The sequence below is a fragment of the Aotus nancymaae genome, unplaced genomic scaffold, assembly GCF_030222135.1.
Source record: "Aotus nancymaae isolate 86718 unplaced genomic scaffold, 86718_ANA_hifiasm-v0.15.2.pri h1tg000076l, whole genome shotgun sequence".
In the NCBI taxonomy this organism is placed as follows: domain Eukaryota; kingdom Metazoa; phylum Chordata; class Mammalia; order Primates; family Aotidae; genus Aotus; species Aotus nancymaae.
In genome coordinates, this window is record NW_026988491.1 from 2,842,833 (window position 1) to 2,865,051 (window position 22,219).

At 48.7% G+C, this 22,219-nt stretch overlaps 1 protein-coding gene and 1 long non-coding RNA gene across 4 annotated transcripts in view; one reads left to right on the plus strand and one right to left on the minus strand.

Moving 5' to 3' along the window:
• Nucleotides 1–22,219, plus strand: part of LOC105725783 (uncharacterized) — an 88,890-nt gene that overhangs the window by 63,086 nt on the left and 3,585 nt on the right. The window lies entirely within an intron of this gene.
• The window catches only part of TTC28 (tetratricopeptide repeat domain 28), a 655,746-nt gene continuing 641,193 nt past the window's right edge, over nt 7,667–22,219 (minus strand). For 2 of the 3 annotated variants that reach the window (XM_021666146.2, XM_012464921.2), the window contains exons 16-22: nt 21,849–21,973; nt 19,137–19,368; nt 18,476–18,552; nt 16,706–16,729; nt 15,783–15,912; nt 11,479–11,586; nt 7,667–10,126 (exon numbers count right to left, since the gene is read on the minus strand). In XM_021666146.2, coding sequence (XP_021521821.2) covers nt 8,502–10,126; nt 11,479–11,586; nt 15,783–15,912; nt 16,706–16,729; nt 18,476–18,552; nt 19,137–19,368; nt 21,849–21,973 — 2,321 coding nt within the window. In that variant the 3' untranslated portion in view covers nt 7,667–8,501. The remainder of the gene's footprint in view (nt 10,127–11,478; nt 11,587–15,782; nt 15,913–16,705; nt 16,730–18,475; nt 18,553–19,136; nt 19,369–21,848; nt 21,974–22,219) is intronic. The other variant, XM_021666147.2, reaches the window with a different exon arrangement.

The following is a 22,219-nucleotide window of genomic DNA, read 5'->3' on the forward strand; positions in this document are numbered from 1 at the left end:
CGTCCAACAAAATGTGTATTCTCCAACAGAATATGCAAATTCCTTAGCAGTAACAGGGAACATAAATTGGATTTCCCAAGGTATGGGGGCCCACACTATTGTGCTCATAAATCCTTGCATTATGCTTCATTAACCTTTCATACTTAGATGTAGTCTGTAGATTATTGTACTATACTAAAGTAGAAGTCAACTTTAACAGCAATAGCAGGGTATAGTTCTTATGCCAGTTTTATAGTTTCCTAACAAATGGTAGAACCACTGGGAATTCCCTTTACATTAACATTCATATTTTATTTTCTTATAATGGGAAGATAATAGATTTTGCTCCTTGTATAATTACAGTGTAAACCATAGAACTCATCCACCCCAGTTCTCAGAGTCATAATGTTCTCCATAATTTAATGCTTATTGGTCTTCCACATATGAATGTGTTTATAGGTATCCCTTTAGGGCCAGAGCTCTGGTCCCTTAGGAATACCAGTTGTGTGTACATTAGCAAAGACTAACACTCCCAAGTAACTAACACATAGATAGATCTACTTTTCGGCCTGTGTTTTCTTTGCTTTATTTTTTATTTTTTGAGACAGAGTCTCACTCTGTAGCCCAGCCTGGAGCGCAGTGGCGTGATCTCAGCTCACTGCAACCTCCGCCTCCCAGGTCCCAGTTCAAACAATTCTCCTGCCTCAGCCTCCTGAGTAGCTGGGATTACAGGCTCATGCCACCGTGCCCAGCTATTTTTTTGTATTTTTAGTAGAGACGGGTTTCCCCATGTTGGCCAGGCTGGTCTTGAACTCCTGACCTTGTGATCCGCCCACCTCTGCCTCCCAAAGTTCTGAGATTACAGGTGTGAGCCACCGCGCCCGGTCCAGTTTGTTGTTTTCTTAGTTTTCAAAATACAGAGATTTGCTGGGGTGGTGGTGCACACCTGTAGTCTCAACTGATCTAGGAGGCTGAGGCAAGAGGATTGCTTGAGCCCAGGAGTTTGAGGTCAGCCTCAGCAACATAGTGAGACCCCCATCTCAATTAAGTAGATAAATAATAAAATAAGATGCAGAGATTTAATGGCCAATATTTTCTTTAGGATCTTTATGTCTGGGTTCATACCTGGAATGGTCCTATTGTTTTCCTATACTCTTTATTGGTTTCAGAATTAAGGATAGCATCATGAACTGATTTGGACATCATTTTATACTTTCTAAACAGTTTATTTTGAAGAGAGAGATTAGCTGAAAAAAAAAAAAAAGTTTGGTGAAATACATGTAAACCACCTGGCCTGTTACTTTTTGGAGAGTTGGGTAAGGGCAGAGAGTTGTGATTACCATTTCAGTGTCAGTTTCTTTTCCTTCTTAGATCCATTTTGGCACTTTATCTTTTTTCAAAACTTTTAATGTCTTTGTCTAAAAGTTTGTGTAATCTAATTTATTACTGTATAATTGCTAATGATACTTTTCACTGGTTCTTAAATTTATGATGAAGTAGTTCAGATGTATAAACAGGTAGAGTTGTGTGTCACAGTGCATTGCCGTTGAAGCCGCCCACATACCTACCGCTCCTGACACTAATTCCACAGCCTTCCCTGCCGCACGATGGTACTGCTCCCTGGCCTTTGAGAGCCCTCATTCCCAGCATTCCTAGATCCCCCCACTGCGTGTATGTGCCTGGACCATGGAAGGTGTTGTTTGTACTTTCACATATATTGGCATAAAACTGTTCTTAGTGTTTTCTTATTCTTTGATCTCTGCTGCATCTTTAGTTATAGCCCATTTTCCTTCTCTTTCCCTCTGTCTCTCTCTCTGGACTCACACACACACATGCACACACACGATTACCATTCCCAGAAATCAGTGTATCTGTCTTTTTGGCAAACTTTGCCCTTCTTAACCTTCAGTATTGTCTTCTTTTATTTCTGACCTTTCTTATTCCCTCTTTTCTTTTCTCTCTGGGTATTTTATTCTTTTTCTAACTTCTTGAGTTGGTCACCTAGCTCAGTAAGTAGTCGTGCTCTTTCCTAACACACCTCAGCACTCCAGTGTCACTGCGCTGGCTGCCTGGCACCAGTGTCCTCCTTCCTCCCTGGGGGTTCTTGCAGTTACGTCATTTAAATATCACCCTGGAATAAAACTTCTAAGGCTAAACATTTTTCTTTAATATGTTGTATTCCACTAGTTTTATGGAATTATAAGTTCATTGTATTCTTTATACATATAATGTATACATTTCCTGAAAATAGCATGTAAGCAGAAATAAAACTAATTGTAATTTTATTTTACTGGGTGAAAGTGATCATGTTTTTAGTGCACTGTGCAAATTCTAGGCTTGTATAGAAAAAATAAGAAACACCACTGTCCTTAAGAAAACCTCAGAAACTCCCAAGGTAGGTCTGGAGGCATCCACTGTTTTGATAGGTGTATTTTCTCATTCTGAGTTATTCCATGGTTCATATGCTATGTGGTCCATTTAAAAACCTCTAAGTGATTGGCTGCTTTTTAGTTATCTTCTTGTTATTGATGCCTGACTTTTAATTGTACTGTGCTCTGTCTGATTATGTGGTAGGAATTCTTTGTATTTGCCGAGACTGGCTATGTGGACTTTGCAAGTTCTGTTTTCATGAAATATTCCATGTGTGCAAGTGAAGACCGTGGTTTCACTATCAGAGACCAGGGTCTCCTTAATGGCATTTTAGAAGCCTGTTCACAGAATTGTATAAACCTACCATATGCTTTCTAACTGTTCATCTGCTTGGTCTATCAATTACTGAGAGTAGTGGCTTAAAACCTCCCATTATGATAATGTTTTTTCAAACTTGTAGTTCTACCAATTTTCTTCATGAATTTTGAGACTATATAGTTAGCTGCATACAAATTTAGAATTTTGCTTTCTGCTAAGTTTATCATTAGGAAGTGGATCTTTGTTTTTACTAGTGCCTCTTATTTTAATAGCTAGTTTGCCAATCCTTTTACTATCAGCTATTTGGGGCCCTTATGCTTTGGTAGTTTTCTTTTCAAAGAGCATATATAGCTTCTTTTTTTTTTTTTTTTTTTTTGAGTTGGAGTCTCGCTCTGTCACACAGGCTGGAGTTCAGTGGCGCAATCTGGGCTCACTGCAACCTCCGCCTCCCAAGTTGAAGCAATTCTCCTACCTCAGCCTCCCGAGTAGCTGGGACTACAGGTGCCTGCCACCACGCCCAGCTAATTTTTGTATTTTTAGTAGAGACAGGGTTTCACCATATTGGCCAGGCTGGTCTCGAACTCCTGACCTCATGACCCACCTGCCTTGGCCCTCCCAAAGTGCTGGGATTACAGGCTGAGCCACTGCGCCCAGCTGCATATAGGTTTTTAAAGAGCATGTGGCTTATTGCCATCATCTGTCAGTCTGCTGCTTAATTGTTTAGTTCACTAACATTTATAATGATTACTGATATTTTTCTTTTGTCTTATTTTTTAATTTTTGTAGGAACATAGATGTATATATTTATGGGGTATGTGAGATGTTTTGATACAGGCATGCAATGCATAATAATGACATCATTATTAGAATGGGGTATCATCCCCTCGTGCATTTATCCTTTGTGTTACAAACAATCCAATTATACTTTTAGTTATTTGAAAATGTACAATTAAATTATTTCATCATATATTTGTCCTTTTAGATGGTTTTTGTTGTTCCTTCCTTTTTCTATTCCATCAACCAGGGTTTTCCAGAGTTAATCTGTTTCTCGTCTACTAACTAGTTTGGAAATATAACGCTCTACTTCCATTTCTGTGTGTGTGACTGCACATATGTAACTTACTCTAAAAATAATCTCCAATTTTTTCACAAACTTATAGCACTTTAACTCCTTTGTTTTACATTTGGCTAGTATTTTTTACTGTTATGCAAATGAGACATTACTGTTTTTACAAAGGCAAGATTTGTGTTGATGTATTCGCATTTACCCAGTTCTTCACTATTCCTTCATGCTTCTCACACTTTTGCCATTTTTGCATATAGAAGTGTCTTCCTTCTTTCTGAACTACTTCCTTGGAAGTTTCTTTAGATGATGTAGGGAGCTGGTGGTGATCAACTCTGTTTTTGTCTGTCTAAATATGTATTCAACTGCAGAACTTTCTGGCCCTCCAGTCATGAGTAGCGTCTAAATCACCCCCCACCAACAGTGCCCCCAGACCAGACACATGTGGGACAGCTCTGCCGTGCCCAGTTGTGTTCTCTGCCTGGTGGATGTGAGGCTACGGAGTAGAGATGGGGATAAACTACAGAGATACGTGCTCAGTAATGACACACGGCCACTCCGTGTACTGCAAAGAAACCCAGACAGCGTGGAAAGTATATAAAAAGTGATCCAGATACAGCAGTTAAAACCGAGGGAACTCATGCTTTAATAGACACTGAAATCACAAAGGAGGAAGGCCAAGTGCCTTAGCAATCTCAATAAAAATATGAAGTTCTTTTTACATGGTAAATTTCATAATATAAAAAGTTTAATGTCGTCTGGAAACTGTAAATTACAAAAAAAGTCCACGTAGGCCAAAGATGGCTAACACTGCATATAAGGAACGTGAATGCCAGTGGGGAAGGTGTCTGAGGAGGGGAGGGGCCATGGGTGTCCTGATAGGGAACAACTTTGAAGGATCTGGCACAAACAAGGACCCAGTTCACAAACCACAGGTACACTCATTTTAGATAGAACAGCAGAACAGGTGAGGACAATTAGACAGTTTCCACTTGTTGCCTGCTTGCTGAAAGCAAACCAGATTATTGCATGGCGTTTTTCCAGCCTGAACTGAAACGATCAAGGCTACAGTTCTTCTTGTGGGTCTGCAAGTGTGTGTGGCTGGGAGGTGGCGGGATCAACAGGGGCCAGGGACTTGCTGCAATGACTACGTACTGGAGAGTCACTGGGATGGAGACGGCAGGATCAGGACAGTGTGGGTGGCACGTTCATCTCCAGCTAAAACCCAGCAAGTCTCAGTGTGGACCGTGAATTTTTAAACAATGGGATGGAGGTGAAAACTATTTTTCATTTTGTGCTGCACATCAGTGTGGATCAAAATGTGAGTTTTAGTAGCAAATTTTCTCTTGGTATTTTGACTTAATTAAGAAATCATCAGATTAGCTGAGTCATTTACTGGAGAGAATTAAGAAAGCTTTGACTCCCTTGCTCTGTGGTCCTGCTGAGTTTTCTAAGAGAGGGGAGTTGTACTGCTTATTGTCGTATTTACATCTGATGGAGTAGCAGAGGGTGGGACATGCCAGTTTCCTGAGCTAAAAGGAAATATATGCAATGTTTTCTACAAATGGCAAGCAAAACATTGTTATAAATATTACCCACATCCATGGACTCCTCCCAAATGGGACAAAGAGCCAAGGGCTATGCAGGAGGCATTAGCTTCCATCCACGTGGCCCTCACATACCCCGGGCTCCCCGGATGCCAGTCAGTCTATCCACTACCTGACTTGCTCCTCCTAGACCGGAGAAAAAAAAATGCTAATCCATTTTCTGTCATCTATACCAGGAGTCAGCAGACTTCTTAAAAGGTCAGGTATTGGCTGGGTGCAATGGCTCATGCCTGTAATCTCAGCACTTTGGGAGGCTGAGACGGGCAGATCATCTGAGGTCAGGAGATCGAGACCAGTCTGGCCAATATGGTGAAACCCCATCTCTACTAAAAATACAAAAATTAGCTGGGCATGTTAGTGGGTGCCTGTAATCACAGCTACTGGGGAAGCTGAGGCAGGAGAATCGCTTGAACCCAGGAGGCAGAGGTTGCAGTGAGCCAAGATCACACCATTGCACTCCAGCCTGGGTGACAGAGTGAGACTCCATCTCAGAAAAAAAAAGGCCAGGTATTAAATGTTTTATGCTGTGTGGGCCAAAGGCAAAATCAAGAATATTATCTAAGTACTTATTAACCCTTTAAAAAGGTAACTTAGCTCATGGCTATGAAAAACCAGACCACTGACTTGAGTTAGCCTGTGGGTCATAGTTGCTGATCTATATGAAGAAATCTTGGTGAATTATACAGTTTCCCTTCATTCTAAGTGCATACTTTTTTCAGTGTAGCCTGAAACATTCACTTTGAGTTTATGATTTTTACATCCATTTTACTCATAAAGGAACACCAAGACTGACAGTGACATAAAGTGATGGTGACTCTAGTCATCTCTAGACTGGTCTATCATTTTATCACGTTTGTTTTCTCCTCCTTGAAACTTACATCTAAGACAGAATGAAATCACATAAACCATTTGGCTCTTCGATATGAAACCTAAAATAACAATGTACATGGGACTAAAACCAGGTTAGGGTCCATGAGTCCTCCTAGCTGGCTCGATAACCACAGGCAGCGGTAGGGTGGTGGGGGTGTTTGCTAGAGGGGGGCAAATAGGGCTGTACCCTTCCCCTCACGGAAGGAGAGCACAGACCCCAGAGCTTTACTCCAGGGATCCTTGGCACTTGGGAAAGAAAGAGGCTGTGAGAGATTTGCTAAGAGAGGGACAGCCTAACCATCTGCATATGGATTTAGAAACTTGAGGTTTACTTTTCATTGTTAGGAACCTGATTTTGCTACCTAATGCACAGTGCTATAAATTTGGTCTTCACTTGCTACACTGGTACTTTTATTACCATTCTTTCCCCTACTAATGTAAAGAAACCTGCATAATCGCTGGCTTCTTTATAAAGTACTTTGCTTTCAGCATTGGAATCAGGGCTAGAATGTGACATGATTTTTGTTGGCTTTTGTCAACATGGCTGTTGGTTAAATTAAAAACCCCTTGGATGGAGCTCAGGAGAAGAACACAGATTAGATAAATATTATCCTTTCTTCTTTTCAGAGAAGTACACCGAGGAACAGGTGAAATTGTCAGTGTAGCTCAGAAGCTGAGATCCCACCCAAGGGTAAAACCCCCACCTGGGGATCCTGAGGTCAGCACCCCTGCCAGGCCCGGTGGCCGACAACCTTAGAGATGAACCCCACAGTGAGGCGGGTAGGATTTGAGTTTTAGAATTACCTCAAAGATCCTTATCTCAGTTCTCGAGCTAAACTCAGTACTAATAGGACTTTCAGCATCTCCTTTATTAAAATAAATTAATGGTTACCCCTAACTAGATGATTCCCTTGTCTTGCCTCAAGCTGACAACAATCTAAGTTACTGTCAGAGCTGTAGGAAAAGTCCACCTTCACTTTCTAAGGTACATCTCTCTCTCAGTTGGCTGTAATCCAGGCATACATCCCAGCAAAAGGCCCTGCTACTTAGGATATGGACCAGCAGCTTCAGCTGTGGGGGAGGGGCCGGTCCCTCAGACAGCAAGAGCGCAGGAGGCTGGCCAGGGCCAAGGTGAGGGGCTGGGGGCAGCTCACAGAGGCGGGTGCTGGGGTTGTGGGGACCTGGCAATGGATTTAGACAGAAGACATCTGAGGGACCTGGAGTTGGGAAAGAGAGTAAAATTCAGCAGCTAATAAAAGGGAACAGGAGCTGGAAGGCAGGATTCTGGTTAAATCTTAGTTAACTATGGATTTTTTTTTTATTATTTTGCTTATAAGGAAACTGAGTCATTTCAACCTTTCCTTCCAAACTTGATAATTACTTATTGATGACTATTCAAAATTTGACATTTTAAAAAACTTTTGAGCTTTGAAAAATAATAGCTATAAATGCAAAGTACTATTGATAATAAAACCAAGTTGTTTATCCATGTACAAAAAAGGTCAATAATGTTTTAAAAGCACAAAGTTGCATTTTAAATCACAATTGCATAGTTCTAAAATGCCTGGATAAGAGTTACATAAATTTTTTTAAGAAAATTCACGTTTGGTTGACAGCGGGACCCAACGGACATTTATAGAGCAGAGTTCAGAATGGAAGCGCTGTTTCAATGTGAATTATTGCATTGTTGCTGAGATATTACACTATCATGAGACCAAAATTGCTACAATTTAATTACAAATCATTGGCATTTTAAAAACCATTATTCTGTTTTTGGCTAATATAACACTTTCCTGTAGAATTCAACTTAGAGAAATTTAAAACTTCCCACCCCCAACCAGCACCTGAAAGCCTTAGAAAAAGCTCTTATTTCTGTGTATAAAAGGTACTGCATATATACCTCTTAGCAAAATATGTGCTCCCTTTCCTCTCCCCACCCAAGAACCATGACCATTTTTGTACAAAATCCTGGTGAAGAATCATATCACAGATGAGAAGCAGGGAGTTCGAAGGTAAACAAACATTTGGTGAAGTGTGTAGGAAATTCCACCAGCCTCCTGGACCAGCCCCACAGAAGTCCTGGCTTTTGGTGAATGTGGTCCAGAGGCCCAGAAAAGTCACCAGTGCATGTCGCAGCCTTTGGACGTGGTAGTGCCCCTTGCCCAGAGAGCACAACTTCGTGAAGGTGCTGGTGGCTGGCGGCGGGGGGCGCTGCACTCAGACAGGGAACGGCTGCAGCAAACGCCAGGCCCCCGTCTGCGGGCTGCTCAGAGTCAGTGGGTATAAAAGATGCTTTAGCATTTGGAAGAAGGGAAAAATCTTCCTGGGGACAGGAACTTGTAGCCATTTCCAGAAGGAAGTCTCAAAGGGCGCGTGGGGGCCATGGCGGGAGGGCCGGCAGGCAATGGCAGCTCGCCCAGTGCGGTGGTCTCAGTGCGCCAGTGTCCATTGGGAGGGACTTTCAGTGGAGCTCCATCACGCTGCTGCAGGGACAGCTCCTTCAGTTCAAGTTTATCCACTCCCTCCTCCTTGTTGTGCCGTGGTGACAAATTCAACAGACTGAGGACATCTCTTTTGGAAGTCATGGTGCCAGGGGCCCCCCGGAGGGTCTTCACTGGCCCTGTGGAGTGCTGGGGTGTGCTCTGCCAGAACATCTTCAGGTTATGGACAGCCTGCACCTTTTCATCAATGGCTGCCATTTTTAGCTTGTCTATGTCGGGAGCGTCTGCTGGACTGGAGCGAGCGGATCCAGCTGAGGAGTAGGAGAGAGCTGGGGAGGGTGCACTGCCGGCAGGAGACTGGTGGCCGGAGCTTGGCGACATGTTCCTTGGCGATTTGGAAATATGAGCGCTGTAAGGAGAGCTGGGGTACTTCAGTTTAAAGAGAGGCTGGTCCAGCTGGGACGTCTGAGAGTCGGAGCCCGGCGATGGCCGGCCACTGTGCTGGCTCGGGCTGTCTTTGATGGACGTCTCCGAGGTGGTGGGACTGCTATATCCGGAACTCACCTTGGGCAGGGAGGAGCTCCTGGCTGGGGGCTTTGGTTTAACCATGACAGGTGATGGCTGACTCTTCTGATGGGAGAGGACGGGCCTGCTGAACGCGCTGGTTTCTGACGCTCTGAAGACAGCGGCGCTGCTGGGCGCCTGAACTCCGTCTTCCGGGTTATTACTCTTGCTCACCTGGCCGCCGCTCCTCTGAAGACGCTCCACTGCAATGAGATGACTCTGTGTCTCCTCTAGAATTTTCTGGGCTAACTCTTGTGGATCAAGTTTTGGGTTGCTTTCTTCTTGGGATTTCACGGTACTGTCCGTTTCTGTGCTAGACTGGTCTGATTCTCCTGTATCTGAACTTGCTAGTTTTCCCACCTTTTGGAAGGGTGAGTTGGGGCTGGGAATCAGAGTCATTTTCACTGGAGAATTTGGAGTGCTGATACTCCCTTTGGAGCTCATGGAGACTCTCACACCTCCGGCTGCCCCAGCTCGGGGTTGTTTGTGGTCTGGTGAAAAGCGTGTCTTTTGGTTTTCTTGGTAGGTTGCCAAGGGCTCATTACTGATGATGGAAAATCCTTCATATTCTTCATCATCTTTGTTGCCTGCAGGGTGGGTCTGGGGAGGCAGCTGGCTCCGAGGCAGGGTGGATCTCTGCAGGTAAGCGTTCTTGGACCGGTCATGGTCCTGCCTTCCCAGGCCTCCACCCTCTGATCCACCCTCGGGTTTGGAGACAAAGCTCATTGAGGAGGCAATGGAGCTCAGACTGTACACAGAGATGGCGTCTGAGGCAATGTTGTCTGCACCAGTGGGAGAGAACGGGGGCTGCTGGTAGCCCAAGGGTAGGGCATTGGAAACAGACTGAGCAGAAGCCAGAGACTCCAGGGAGGAGGAGCTGTCGAGGCTGAGGCGCTTGGGTAGCTCAGTGGAATCTAAGCACAAAACACAAGGGCCCAAAGGGCAGTTAGAATTCTGTATCATTTTGATTTTTCTCTCAAAATTACAACATCCTTATAGGCATAGAAGCTAGCAAAGAATTATACAAGAACAACTCATATACACTACTTGAATTAATCTTACAATCCTCAAAAATATGGTCCTGTTAGAAAAAGTAAATCTAACATAGGTACAAAAATCACTCTAGGAGAGCTCCCAGCCACACCCACCCTGGACCGCCACCACCACGGCCCATGTCATGTCCACTCTGCTCCCTGTCGCATGCAGGGTCAGGGTGAGCAGTGGGACCCTGTATCCGCCTTCCTCTGAGCAGGGCTCCTTCCTCCGTGCTCCTGGGACCTGTGAGCAGTCTGTGGCATCTCCTGCCCTCCTTTCCAGCTCCCTCCCACGAGTCCCTTTGGCATCATCTACACTCGCTCTCCACACTACCTCTCCCCTACCCTCTCAACCTACTCCACTCAGGTTTTTGTCCCTATCATTCTTAGAAAGGTCACCAATGAGATCCACACTGCCAAATCCAGAGTCCACTGCTCAGTTCTGCAGTAGGACACACCCTGCCCTCACCGCCCCCTCCTCCACAGCGCCCTTCTCATCACTCTGAAGCCTGGAATGCCCGAAGGACACCATCCTCTCCCCTCCACCCCGCATACACCCCGGGTGATGCCGTGCACGTTTCTGTCTTCATGCTGACCTCTCCCTGAACTCCAGACTCACATAGCAGCAGCCTGCATGGGTGTCTAATGGATACCCCAAACCGAAGGTCTCCCTGATGGAACTCAAGCCCATTCCTCCTGCCATTGCCCTGACCTCAGCAGAGCGTGACCATTTTGGCAGTTCTTCCAAAAAACAGGATACCACTCTGACCCGTTCTTTCATGACCTTCAGCAGCCCCTGTCGGTTCTGCCTGCAAACCATAACCGCCTTCCAAGCCAGCATTTCGCTCTTCCCACTGTAGCCAGCTCAGCCCTTAAGAACATCAGTCGGGCCGGGTGTGTCCTCAGGGCCTGAAAATCTCCTCCCAGGCCCACATGACCTGGGTGTCTGCTCCCATCAGGCCTTGCGGCCCCAGAGGACAGGCACACCTGTGAGCGCGTTCCCATCTGCTCCGCCACCACCCTCTCACTTTCCAGTCCCGTGCTCTGCTTGAGCATTTGCCAGCACCATGTACACTCTAGGTTCCATGAGAGCAGGGAGTTTTGTTTACCGCTCCTGAACAGTCCCTAACTGTTCCCTAACATACACACAAAAATGCTGATTCACTTTTCTTCCGCTTCCCAAAATGTATGTGCTGGTGTCGGCCCCCAGGGAGAACATGGCGGGCTCTTACCAAACAGAGACAGCAGGGACTGTAGCGCAAAGTGCACGGTCCGTCGATTGGCTTGCTTTCCGGTTTTCAGGATTACTTCCTCCTGACCAACTTCACAGAGATCAAAACCTAGAGGAACAAAGCATATAAGCATCTACTTCCTTCGGGAAGAAGATTCCAGATCTTGAACATGAGTGCTATAGGGCTCCTTGTACAACTTCACGGAATGCCTGCAAGGCCCTCAGGAAGCATCTGGGCCTGGGGCTTCCCCTGTCTGCATAGAGGTCAGTTCTGTGGTAGACAGACAGTGGGGGTCGGGCTGCCCCACCCAGAACATCCACTCCACGCAGCCCCCGATTGGCATGGGTATGGCTGTCACTGCCTGGCTCTCTTCTGTCCCTTCACTGAGCACTATGGACCAAACTGAGTGAGGGTCACTCACATGATTTTTCCATGTTTTCACAGAAGTACAGTCTATGTAAAGGCTGTCCAGGACAAAAACTGGCCACTCCATTCAGCATTGAGAGCAATATTTAAAGCTGGTACATGGTAACATGAAGTTTCTCAAGGGCAAAGACAATGCCTTCATGCATGTTCAGTGTCTGCCCCCGTGGGCTTTGAAATGAGCACTCTCTGACAATGGAGAATCTGCAGGGACTTCTCTGCCTCTGCTGAAGCCCAGAGGTGCTGCTCCCTGATTGTAAGTAGAAAACTCTAGTGAGACTCAGAGCAGTACAACACAGGGTCTGGAGCTTCTTGAGCAAGAGGCTGGCTAACAAGCTGTAGGCATAGCACTTTAACACATTAGGAGACACAGGGACACCAGCAAGTACGTCACTCTAGGGAGAAGCCAAGTGCAGATGCTATGGCCGCAGATGGGGTATGGCTGGGCTCTGTGTCCCCACCCAAATCTTCTCTCAAACTGTAATCCCTGGGTATGAGGGAGGGACCTGGTGGGAGGTGACTGGATCGTTCTCGTGATAGTGAGGGTGTTCTCATGAGACCTGGTTGTTTGATAAGTGTCTGGCATTTTCCCTGTGCTCGCTCTCCTGCCACCTTGTGAAGAAGATGCCTGCTTCTCCTTCGCCTTCTGCCATGATTGTAAGTTTCCTGAGGCCTCCCAGCAATGTAGAACTGTGAATCAATTGAATTTTATTTCTTTATAAATTACCCAGTCTCGTGTGGTATCTTTATAGCACTGTGAGAACAGACTAATACTGACGGGGACCATAAAGCAAGAATTTAGGGCCTGGAGAGTCTTCAGCATGGAAAATCTTCACTCAGCATCCCTCATCCCTGAGCTCCCTTTGAAACACTGCAAAGTGCTGGGTGCCTACGATAGCATACCCTTTCCTCTGACCTCACAGTGTTAAAGTAACCCGGCCATAGTACACAATGCTGTTGTCAGCATGCTGTGCATGTCATGACTCAGCAACAGTGCACCAAAGGAGAAACCCTTCCCCACTTGTATTTGGGGATTCGGAGACTATCATTCCCTTAGGAATTTAGGTTCAGTAGAGGAACATTCTGGTTGTTATGGGACATTTTCCTCTCTGAATTTGAAAGTAAATAGTCTCTGAAAGCAACAGGAAGACTTGCTCAGGCTCAGAGAACTCCACATTAAAAACAAATAATTAATAGTATCAATGTAAAGTTTCCGTTAGAAACCTCTACTTTTACCACAATGACTGAAATCTCTAGCAGCCCATGCTGGGTTGTGAAGGTGTATGCTTACTGCTGAGGACTGGAAAGGGGCAACTCTTGGAGCCTTAGAGCCCTAGGAGTGAGCCAGCCACCTCTCTCCACATGACAGGCCTGCCAGACACCGTTCTCCTCTCCCAGCTTTACGCATGCACACCAACTCACCCCTTGAGTATCAACAGCACTTGGAAAATACAGAGAATAACTGAAACATCAACTACAGTCCCCCATAATCCTAACACCAAAGACAGCCCGTGTTAAGAAAGATTTTTTGGTTTTCCTTCTGTACTATCGTTGATATATCTGGCAAAGGACCTCAAAAGCAGGGAGTGTGCAGAGGAGGAAGGCTGGCTCCACCACCCTCACACCCAAGGGAGGCTCAGGCCCCATGAAGAAGAGAGCTTTTCCTTTATAAAATAAGGTCTTGGCTAGTCACAGTGGCTCACACTTGTAATCCCAGCACTTTGGCAGGCCTAGGCAAGCAGATTACTTGAGCTCAGGAGATGGAGACTAGCCTGGGTAACATGGCAAACCCCTGTGTCTACAAAAAGAACAAATATTAGTTGGGCGTGGGTGGTGTATGTCTGAAGTCCCAGCTATTTGGGAGGCTGAGGTGGGAGGATCACTTGAGTCCAGGAAGCAGAGATTGCAGTGAGCTGAGATTGCGCCATGCCACTGTACTCCAGCACCCCAGCCTGGATAATAGAGCAAGACTCTGTCTCCAAAAAAAAAAAAAAAAAAGGCAAGGTTGTAGCTGCGTCTTGCTGACTCACTGTGGCAATGCCCCCAAGACTTGCCCTTCAGCTTCTCACAGAAGTGATAAGAGAAGCATCCCGGGTGGGAAGCTGGCCCTTCTCAGTCTAGCCTCCATCTGCTGCTGACTACATAGAAATTTACTATGTTTACATCAGGAAAATTATGCTTTAAACCCACAGAAGAAAAGCATGTAGGCCAGGAGTGGTGGCTCACGCCTGAATCCCAGCACTTTGGGAGGATGCATGAGAGGGTTGCTTGGAGTTCAAGATCAGCCTGGGCAACATGGTGAAACCCCATCTCTACAAAAAAGGTTAGAAAAAAATAAAAAATAAAGTAATGCAACCTGTAAAGGATGCCAAGCTTCTAATCCAGAGGGATTCAGAACCCAGTGAGGCCCTGTAGCTCCCTGCTTTACCTTCACAATAAATGATGTGTTTGAAAACATGGAGCTGACCTTGAGTTGAGGTGTACAAAACAGGTCAGACAGACAGTGGGGCCCTGAGCGGGAAGAAGCATTTTTAAGGATTCTCTGTCCGGCCATGTCTTGACAGTTTGTCCATGTAACAGTAAGGTCAGACAGTGTCATCTTCTCAAGGCTGTCCACTTCTCTCAGTTTAAAATCCAAAGGCCTTCCCTGGCCTCCGAGCCCACAGATCTGCCTTGCCCTCTGCCCCCGACCCCCGGCCCCCTTCGTGACTGTTCGCTCCGCCTGGCACTTTATCCCGCAAACACCCCAGTCTCTGTGGGCCTGCCCTGGCCCCTGCCCCCACCCATTGGCTTCTGCCTGCCAAGGTTCTCACTCGCTTCCTAAGGCATCCCTTAGACACTGTATTGGTTTGATTGTGTTCTCCCACTAAGTGCAAACTCTAGGACGGTAGGAATTTAGTCTTTTGCTCGCTGCTGCATCTCCAGTGCCTGGAACATCGCCTGGCACATAACAGGTATTCCAAAGAAAGCTGTGGAGTGAATGGTTCCCGAGCCAGTCACTGGGCCCCTGAATGGGGCAGGAGAGGAGCAGCTCACAGCCTCTTGTGTTCTATCATCAACAGATGCACTATTAGAGGTACATAACAGTATGTCAGGAGCCACGTCTGCATGTTATAAATGGTAAAGGAAAGGGAAATCAAGTGTCCTGCACTGACTGAGGCCCCTGCTGTGTGCAGTCCTAGGTGCCCACGGTCAATCAGAGGTGGTTTTAATAGTACTGTTTTCCTGCCAGTTTTGAGCACCCACTGACAGAGGACAATACTGAACCTATTATCATCTTACGACTCTACTTTGGTTTTCTTTAGCTCCTAATCACACTTGACCTCCCATAATATTAGAGTCTAGCAGATTCATATTAAGGTAATAGGCACAAATGAGAGAAATGAAATCACAGTGCAGGGGAAATGGCACAAAGCCATTTGTCCCATTTGGGAATCCTGCTAACCCACTAGAATCTGAGTTAACTTTTTTTTTTTAGAAGGAAAAAAAAGTCTCATTCTGTCACCTAGGCTAGACAGTGGAGCTCACTGCAGTTTCAAACTCCCAGGCTCAAGAGATCCTCCTGCCTGAGTCCTCCTGAGGAGCTGGGACTACAGGCATGTACCACCATGCCCAGCTAATTTTTTTTAATTGTTGTAGAGATGGGGTCTCCCTATGTTGCCCAGGCTGGACTCAAATTCCTGGCTTCAAGTGATCCTCCCCACTCAGCCTCCCAAAGCGCTAGGATTACAGGCCTGAGCCACTGTACCCAGCCTGCGTTAACTATTTTAAAATAATATTTCAGAAGACACTGAGATACTTTGCCTGGAAGAAATCAGCAGGAAAAACAGATTTAAAAAGCTGAAATAAAGAACGCATGAAGTCAAGGATGCTCGGCCTACCTAGAGCTGCCAGGAACTCGTGGCATCCCGGGAGCCGCCACAGCTGGACGCTGATGGAGACCTGAATGGCAGCTGATGCCAAGTCCTGCTCCTTCTCGCCAGCCTGGAGCTGAACCAGCACCTGGTGGAGCTGAGGAAGGGAGGACAACGTGAGCACCCTGTGTCTCCTTCCCCGCCACCCCGCCTCAGGACTCGACCCATTATTCTCATGTCACCTGTCACTGGCATTGCTAATGACCCTCTCACATGTGTGTAGCATTTGAAATTCCTTTTTAGGTGCCGTCATACCTACTGTCCTCTCTGTGGGAAGCTCATGGGGCAGTGGAGCAAGAGGCTGTGTGGCCTGCTGGGGCCGGGGCCCAGGCCTGGTTCTACCTCCAGCCTCATGTCTTCCCCCAGGTGTGGGAGAGCCTCAGAGAAGAGGCCGTGGAGATTCGAAGGGATGAGTTAGGGGACCAGCCACCTCCCTCTTAAGTCATCTTTAGAACCTTGAGGTGGATGGCGAAGAGGAACCTGGATACATCTTAGAGCCTCGGAGCTCAAGGACTAACCCACGTGGCCCACTCAAGTGTCCATTTCCTTTCAGATCTCGGGGTCTGTGACTTCTCCTCAGGGGTCTGTGTCTGGGTTCACAGAGTGTCACTCACTTAGAGCTGGTTGGTTCTGCCCCTGCTGTTCTGGTGGACCTTAAGGGGTCAAATCAAAGACACAAGAAGGGTGGAGCAGGAAGAGGGGAGCCAGAGCAAAGGAGGGAACAGGCCGCCGGAGCCAGTGGCAGTGGGCGCCAGCCTGGAGCGCCACAGCCTGCGTGGCTCCGTTAGACAGCACGTGCACCCCGAGCTCAGAGACTGCCCAGGGAGACTCGGGGGTGGGCGGGTGGAGGGGCTCACCTGACGACAGTTGCTACTTAAAGTAGTACTCACCATTCCAACCATATTTTTAACAGCCTTCGGCCAGCAGATTATAAGAAAAAGAAAGAAAAAGAGAGAGAAAGAAGAGAGTTTAGACTCAAGCACAGGCTGTTATGCAACACGAGCTGATCACTGTTTAGGAAGCGCCACACCAGGCCTGCGGCTCTGACTGGGAAGGGGAGAGGAGCAAGAGTCAGCAGGGGACACACAGGAGAACGGACAGCCACACCCAGGCCAGCCGCGTGCGGGTCCAGGGGCTCAGGGGCAGCGTCAGCCAGGCCTCCCTCCCCAGCCAGTAGAGGCTCAGGAGGGAAAGAGCGCAGCGGGCATTTGTAGCCGGCTCAAGAAACCAAAGTCCCTGGTTCCCGAGTGACCCAGGAAAGGTCCACCAGCCGCCACCACTGGGGCCAGCTGCGGGACACGTCCCTAGGGCCCGACAGCATATCAGGCAGAAAGCCCCTGTGCTCCCATCAAAAGCAAGAAATTAAGCAACTGGCTCTTTTGGCCTCTCAGCATAGCCCTGCAAATGGAATACAATTCTGGCTTTCAGATTCTGTAGAACACAGGCCTCTAGAGCGCCTGGGTTCAGGATGCTTTAATATGCAATGTTCTGGAAGTATCTTCCTGATGCTGTTCAACAAGCAGGCATAACATACTTAATACAAAATGAGCAGGGACTCAGCCAAAGGGACAGGTCACTGTTTGTTGGTTCTAAGTTCCAAATCCAGGTGGAAACAGCCCCAGGGGAAAGGAAGCTCCAGGCAGCACTCAGAGTTTCAGAGGCTAATACTGGATGGAGTGGCTTTATTTCTTTATAGAAATATTTCTGCTTAAGTGAAATTTGCTGGCAAATATCTCTAATAACAATGTATATTACTTTTTCAAATTGTGACACTCCAATATGGCCAGAAAAGCAGCTCTGTGCTCTTCAAGGGCTGCTCCAACCTCCAGAAGTGCTCCCACAGTTGTCCCCCTGGAGCTTGGCCCAGACTCTCACTGGCCAGAGTGGAGTGGTACAGCATAGGTACTGAGAAGCTCTGAGGCCAAGCTGCAGAGTACCCACATGATGCTAAGAATCGGAACCCCCCAAACTCCTGAACTAGATCTCTATTTTCCTGAAAGGAAGCACATCTGCTAAGCAGTATCTTGCATTAGAGTTCCCTGCTTCGCCTCGGTGACTGTCTTGTTTCAGGCATGGTAAGACCTTTGATTAAAGTATGGGAGCACCTGCACCCGTCTTGGCGGGCTGGCCCACACCTGGTAGCTGGGGGAGAGTGGCTGTAACACTTGTCAATCTGCCGAAAAGGTGGTGAGGAGGACAAGGTTCAGGAGACCACTGAATGGAGATTTCAGGAAATGCCCTGAGACCACAGGTGACAGGGGCCCCAGAAGCATCCTCTGAAGGCTCTTGATGCTCTGGGCTCAGCACCCAGTGAGAACACTATGCAAGCCTGCCCCTCTGTGTCAGGCACCCAGCTTACCATGGGGTTGGCTGCCCAACTTCATCAGGGCCACAGATGCCCATGACAATGCCAATAGCGGCCAGTGTCTGCCAGCACAACCTGCCGTCATCCCAGTAAGGGGCAGTGCTGCTGGCATGGATGCTTTGCCATCATAGATGAAAACAGCAGGTAAACAGCACTTGTCAGGGAGGGCTGTTCTCTTTCGAATCACAAAGGCAGACTACATTAACTTACAAGTTCCTATTTAAGCCAAGTTGCTCTGCCTTTCCAAACCAGCATGGGGCTCAGGCCCTGCCTCAGCCCTCCAGGCTTGACTTACCCGGCTGATGAGCTGCTCGCCCGTCTCTGAGGCAGTGATGAGTTTGCAAAGGGCCTGGAGGGCAGGATTGGGCAGACCTAAACCAAGAAAAAAGGGAAGAAGTTAGAAGGGCCTCTGCACCCACAGACTGCCACCTTCCCAGGGGAAAGAACCCTAAATCTTCTGCATTGGTGGCATTTTTCAGAAGCTCAGCACAGCTGGACATGTGTGTCTGTGTATGACTTGGACAGCGTGGTCTCCCAGGAAGGTGGGTGGAAGTGGGGTGAGTCCTAGGCATGGCCACACTCCCAGGACCCAGGCAGCACCACACCAAGTCAAGCACCTAGCTTCACCCGGGGGTTGGCCACACAGCTTCATCACCACAGCTGCAGATGACAATGGCAAAAGTGGCTAGTGTCTGCCAGCACGACCTCCCATCATCCCGGGAAGAGGCAGCACCAGCTGGGCACAAATGCCTGCCATCACAGATGGAAACAGCAGGTAAATGGCCCTTGTTTCCTCCAGGTGTGGAGAAGCTTGTGTCTGGGGCACCCTGCCATTTCTCAGGACACCCTCCTGCTCCTAGCTGAGATCCAGCATCCTCATGAATGCAGGGCCCAGGGTCACCAACTGTTCCACCTGCTGTTAGGCCTGCCGCCCCAGCCCTGCGCCCGTAGCTCACCCAGCAGGGACTGGATGGTGCTGCTGCACTGCTGGAGCCGGTCGCCTGGGTCAGAGGTTGGGAAGAAGACAGCCGCTGGCAGGCCGCTGGCCGGGGGGTCCAGCCGGAAACCCACAGCAGTGAGGAGGGCCTGCCAGCCAGGGATGCCGCCCACTTTGTTCTCCACGCTCTGCTGGGACGTGTACATGGCGTTGCGCTGCCCATTCTGGATGCGCTGCAGGGACTTCTCCACCTAGCGGGTAGTTGGGGGTGAGTCAGAGACCTGGGCCAGTCCTGGTTTCTGCCCATGTGGCTTTGAGGGTACACAGAGCCCCAGGAGTGAAGCAAGGCTGACTGCTGCAACCCCACTTAGCCCACGTGGCCAGGCCTGAGGATATGACACTGGGGCACTGGCCAGGTATCTTGCAAGGGAGGGCACGGAAGGGAAGGACTTTACAATCAGAGCCCTCGAGGGCTGGTACAACAGAAGGATTCTGTCCCTCCCCTAAACCACCCCTTCCACACACACTCCACAGACAGTAAAGCAGTGTCTCAACACACAGGCCAGGGGCCTGCCTCAAACCATGTAATGGCTCCTGCCCACTAGGATAAACCCTCAGGCCCTTCAGAACCCTCCCTCACTGCCACAGCCCAGCCCCATCATGGGGTCTTGGCTGGCAATGCTCTTCTTCCCTGTTCCTCCCACTCAGCCTTGGTCCCGCCACACTGGCCTCTGGAGCCTGTACCTCCCTCCACTGGGAAGTGCCCTCCTGTCATCCAGGGCCTGAACAGGTGCCTAGCACTTCTACGCTGAAGTCACCCAAGTCACTGCTGCATGAATTACATGAGTGTTTCAACAGCAGTGCAGGGCCTCAAGGTTACGTGGGGGCAGCTGAGAGGTGCAGAGGCTCATGCCTGTAATCCCGGCACTTTGGGAACCCAAGACTGGCAGATCACTTGAGCCCAGGAGTTCAAGACCAGCCTGAGCAACATAGCGAGACCCCAACTCTGCCCCCCAAAAGAACCACACCAAAATACAGTGCAAACAGCTTTCGTCAGGCCTCCCTGGGCAGGCCTCTCTCTGGTGGAAACCCCTGTCCACTCTAGGATGTTGAATGCCCTGTGAGGCACATGTGCTCTCACTGGAGGGGCATGAGTGGTCCAAGACGTCACTTGAGACTTTTTTTTTTAAGTGGGTAAACTGGGATGCTGGGGCTCAGCGTCCCAGCCAGGAAAAACGAGCCTGCCTGGGAGGACAGACAATCCACCCTGGCTGTCCCTCGAGCAGGGGGGCCTCCAAGACACACTGCACAGTGGGTCAGGAGTATCCAGGAGGAGTTAGAAGGTAGGGACTGGGGAACTTGAGACAGTGCCAAGGAAGCGAAAACCCTTCAATGTGCCTGAGGTGCCTCAAGGCCATGTGGGGGCAACTGAGAGGCCTGGCCTGGGAGGTGGCTGCCTAATGGGTAGAGAGGGCAGTTCCATTACCCCAAAAAAGCAGTGTGCAGTGGTGGCAAGAATGCAGGGACTTTGGAGGTGACAGGGACCTGAGAACTGAAAGGCTTCATGCAGTTTCCAGATACAGGAAACAGTGGAGAGGGCTTCCCAACACGCTGGGTGTGGGCCGCCTTGAACCTGGCCTGAGCGCTGGGGCTTGCTGGGCACAGTGTTCACATATTGATGGCTTTCAGGCCTGAGGAGACCCAAACTTAAGAAATGTGTTTGACGCTATCCTCAGGAGTGCATGCAGAGCTACCATGCCCAGGCCCAGGTGCCAGGGGTCTAAGGGCCCTCCTGTTCAGGCCCAACCCATGGGCAAGAAGTCTGCACAGCCCAGAAGACATGCTCGCTCCCAGGCCTGCATGGATGCTGCCCCGGGTCCTCCATCTTAACCATGGACAGAGCCAGGCTGTGCAGTAACCAGGCTGCAAGGAGGCCCTGGGGTCTGTGGCATAGTTGTCCACCCACGCTGTGTGGGCCCAAGGCTGGCACTGGGCCAGGAAGAGATGGGGTGGGCCAAGGCTGGTCTTTCTGGCACAGCACTCTAAATGATTTGAAATGACTGTCCAGGATGTTACTGAGGTAGGAGGATGAAACAAGTTTTACGTCACTGTTTGACTCACCTGATGACTTTTACACATGTAGACGGGGGCCCTCCATTTGTGCCCTTGCCTGGGCTCCACAGATGTTGGGGCAGGCTGGTCAAGGGCATGATCAGACTTGGGACTCATTAGGGGCAGACTAGCGTCATCTGATGGTAAAATAGTATCTCTCCACTTCAGACTCTACTGTGCACCAAGTGCTCACATTTTCTTAAATCCTCACAATAACCTTGAAATGTTAAATTTTTATCCTTCTTCCAGATGAGAACACTGAGGCTCAGAGAGACAAAGTGACTTGCCCAAAGCCACATGGCCTAGAAGCAACTTAGGGTGTGGGTCACTGTCGTTGGCTGTCCTTCCCCCAGGGTCCCGGCGAGTACTGCTAAGCCAACCCGTATGGCACTACACACTGTGCCCACTACTCAGGCCAGTGGGCTCATCCAGGGGACGTCCACAGAAGCACCCTGGGGATGCTGCCCACTTTATGCTTTGCTGGGACGAGGGTCTCCCAAGCAGGCTCAACCCAGGGACATCCTGGACATGGCCCCAGTCACGATGTCCTCTCCATCTGCTCACATCCCAATGTAAGGAAACCCTGCCTTCCCCTTCTTGTGCAGCCCGGCCCTCTTACCAGGTGCAGCAGCACTCGTAGGGCATCCCGCGCATGCTCCGGGTGCTGCAGGATCTCTGTGAGGGCCTGGCCAATGAGTGATGAGGGGCTGTTCAGCTTAACGTCACTCCCGATGAGCATGAACCCTGTGGAGAGCACGGGAGGGCACTTCAGCAGGGTGGCTGGAGACCCCCAGCCCCACCCCGGCTTCAAGGGCTCACTTATGCCTCACGGTTAACCCAGCAGAAAGAGCAGGGCCTGGCAGGCAGGGAAGCGGCTCACAGGCTGGGCTACAGCATCTGACTCCTGGGCGGTGATGTGGCACCCTTTTGTCCACTTCCTTTTTTTTGAGACAGTCTTACCCTGTCACCAGCCTGGAGTGCAGTGGCATG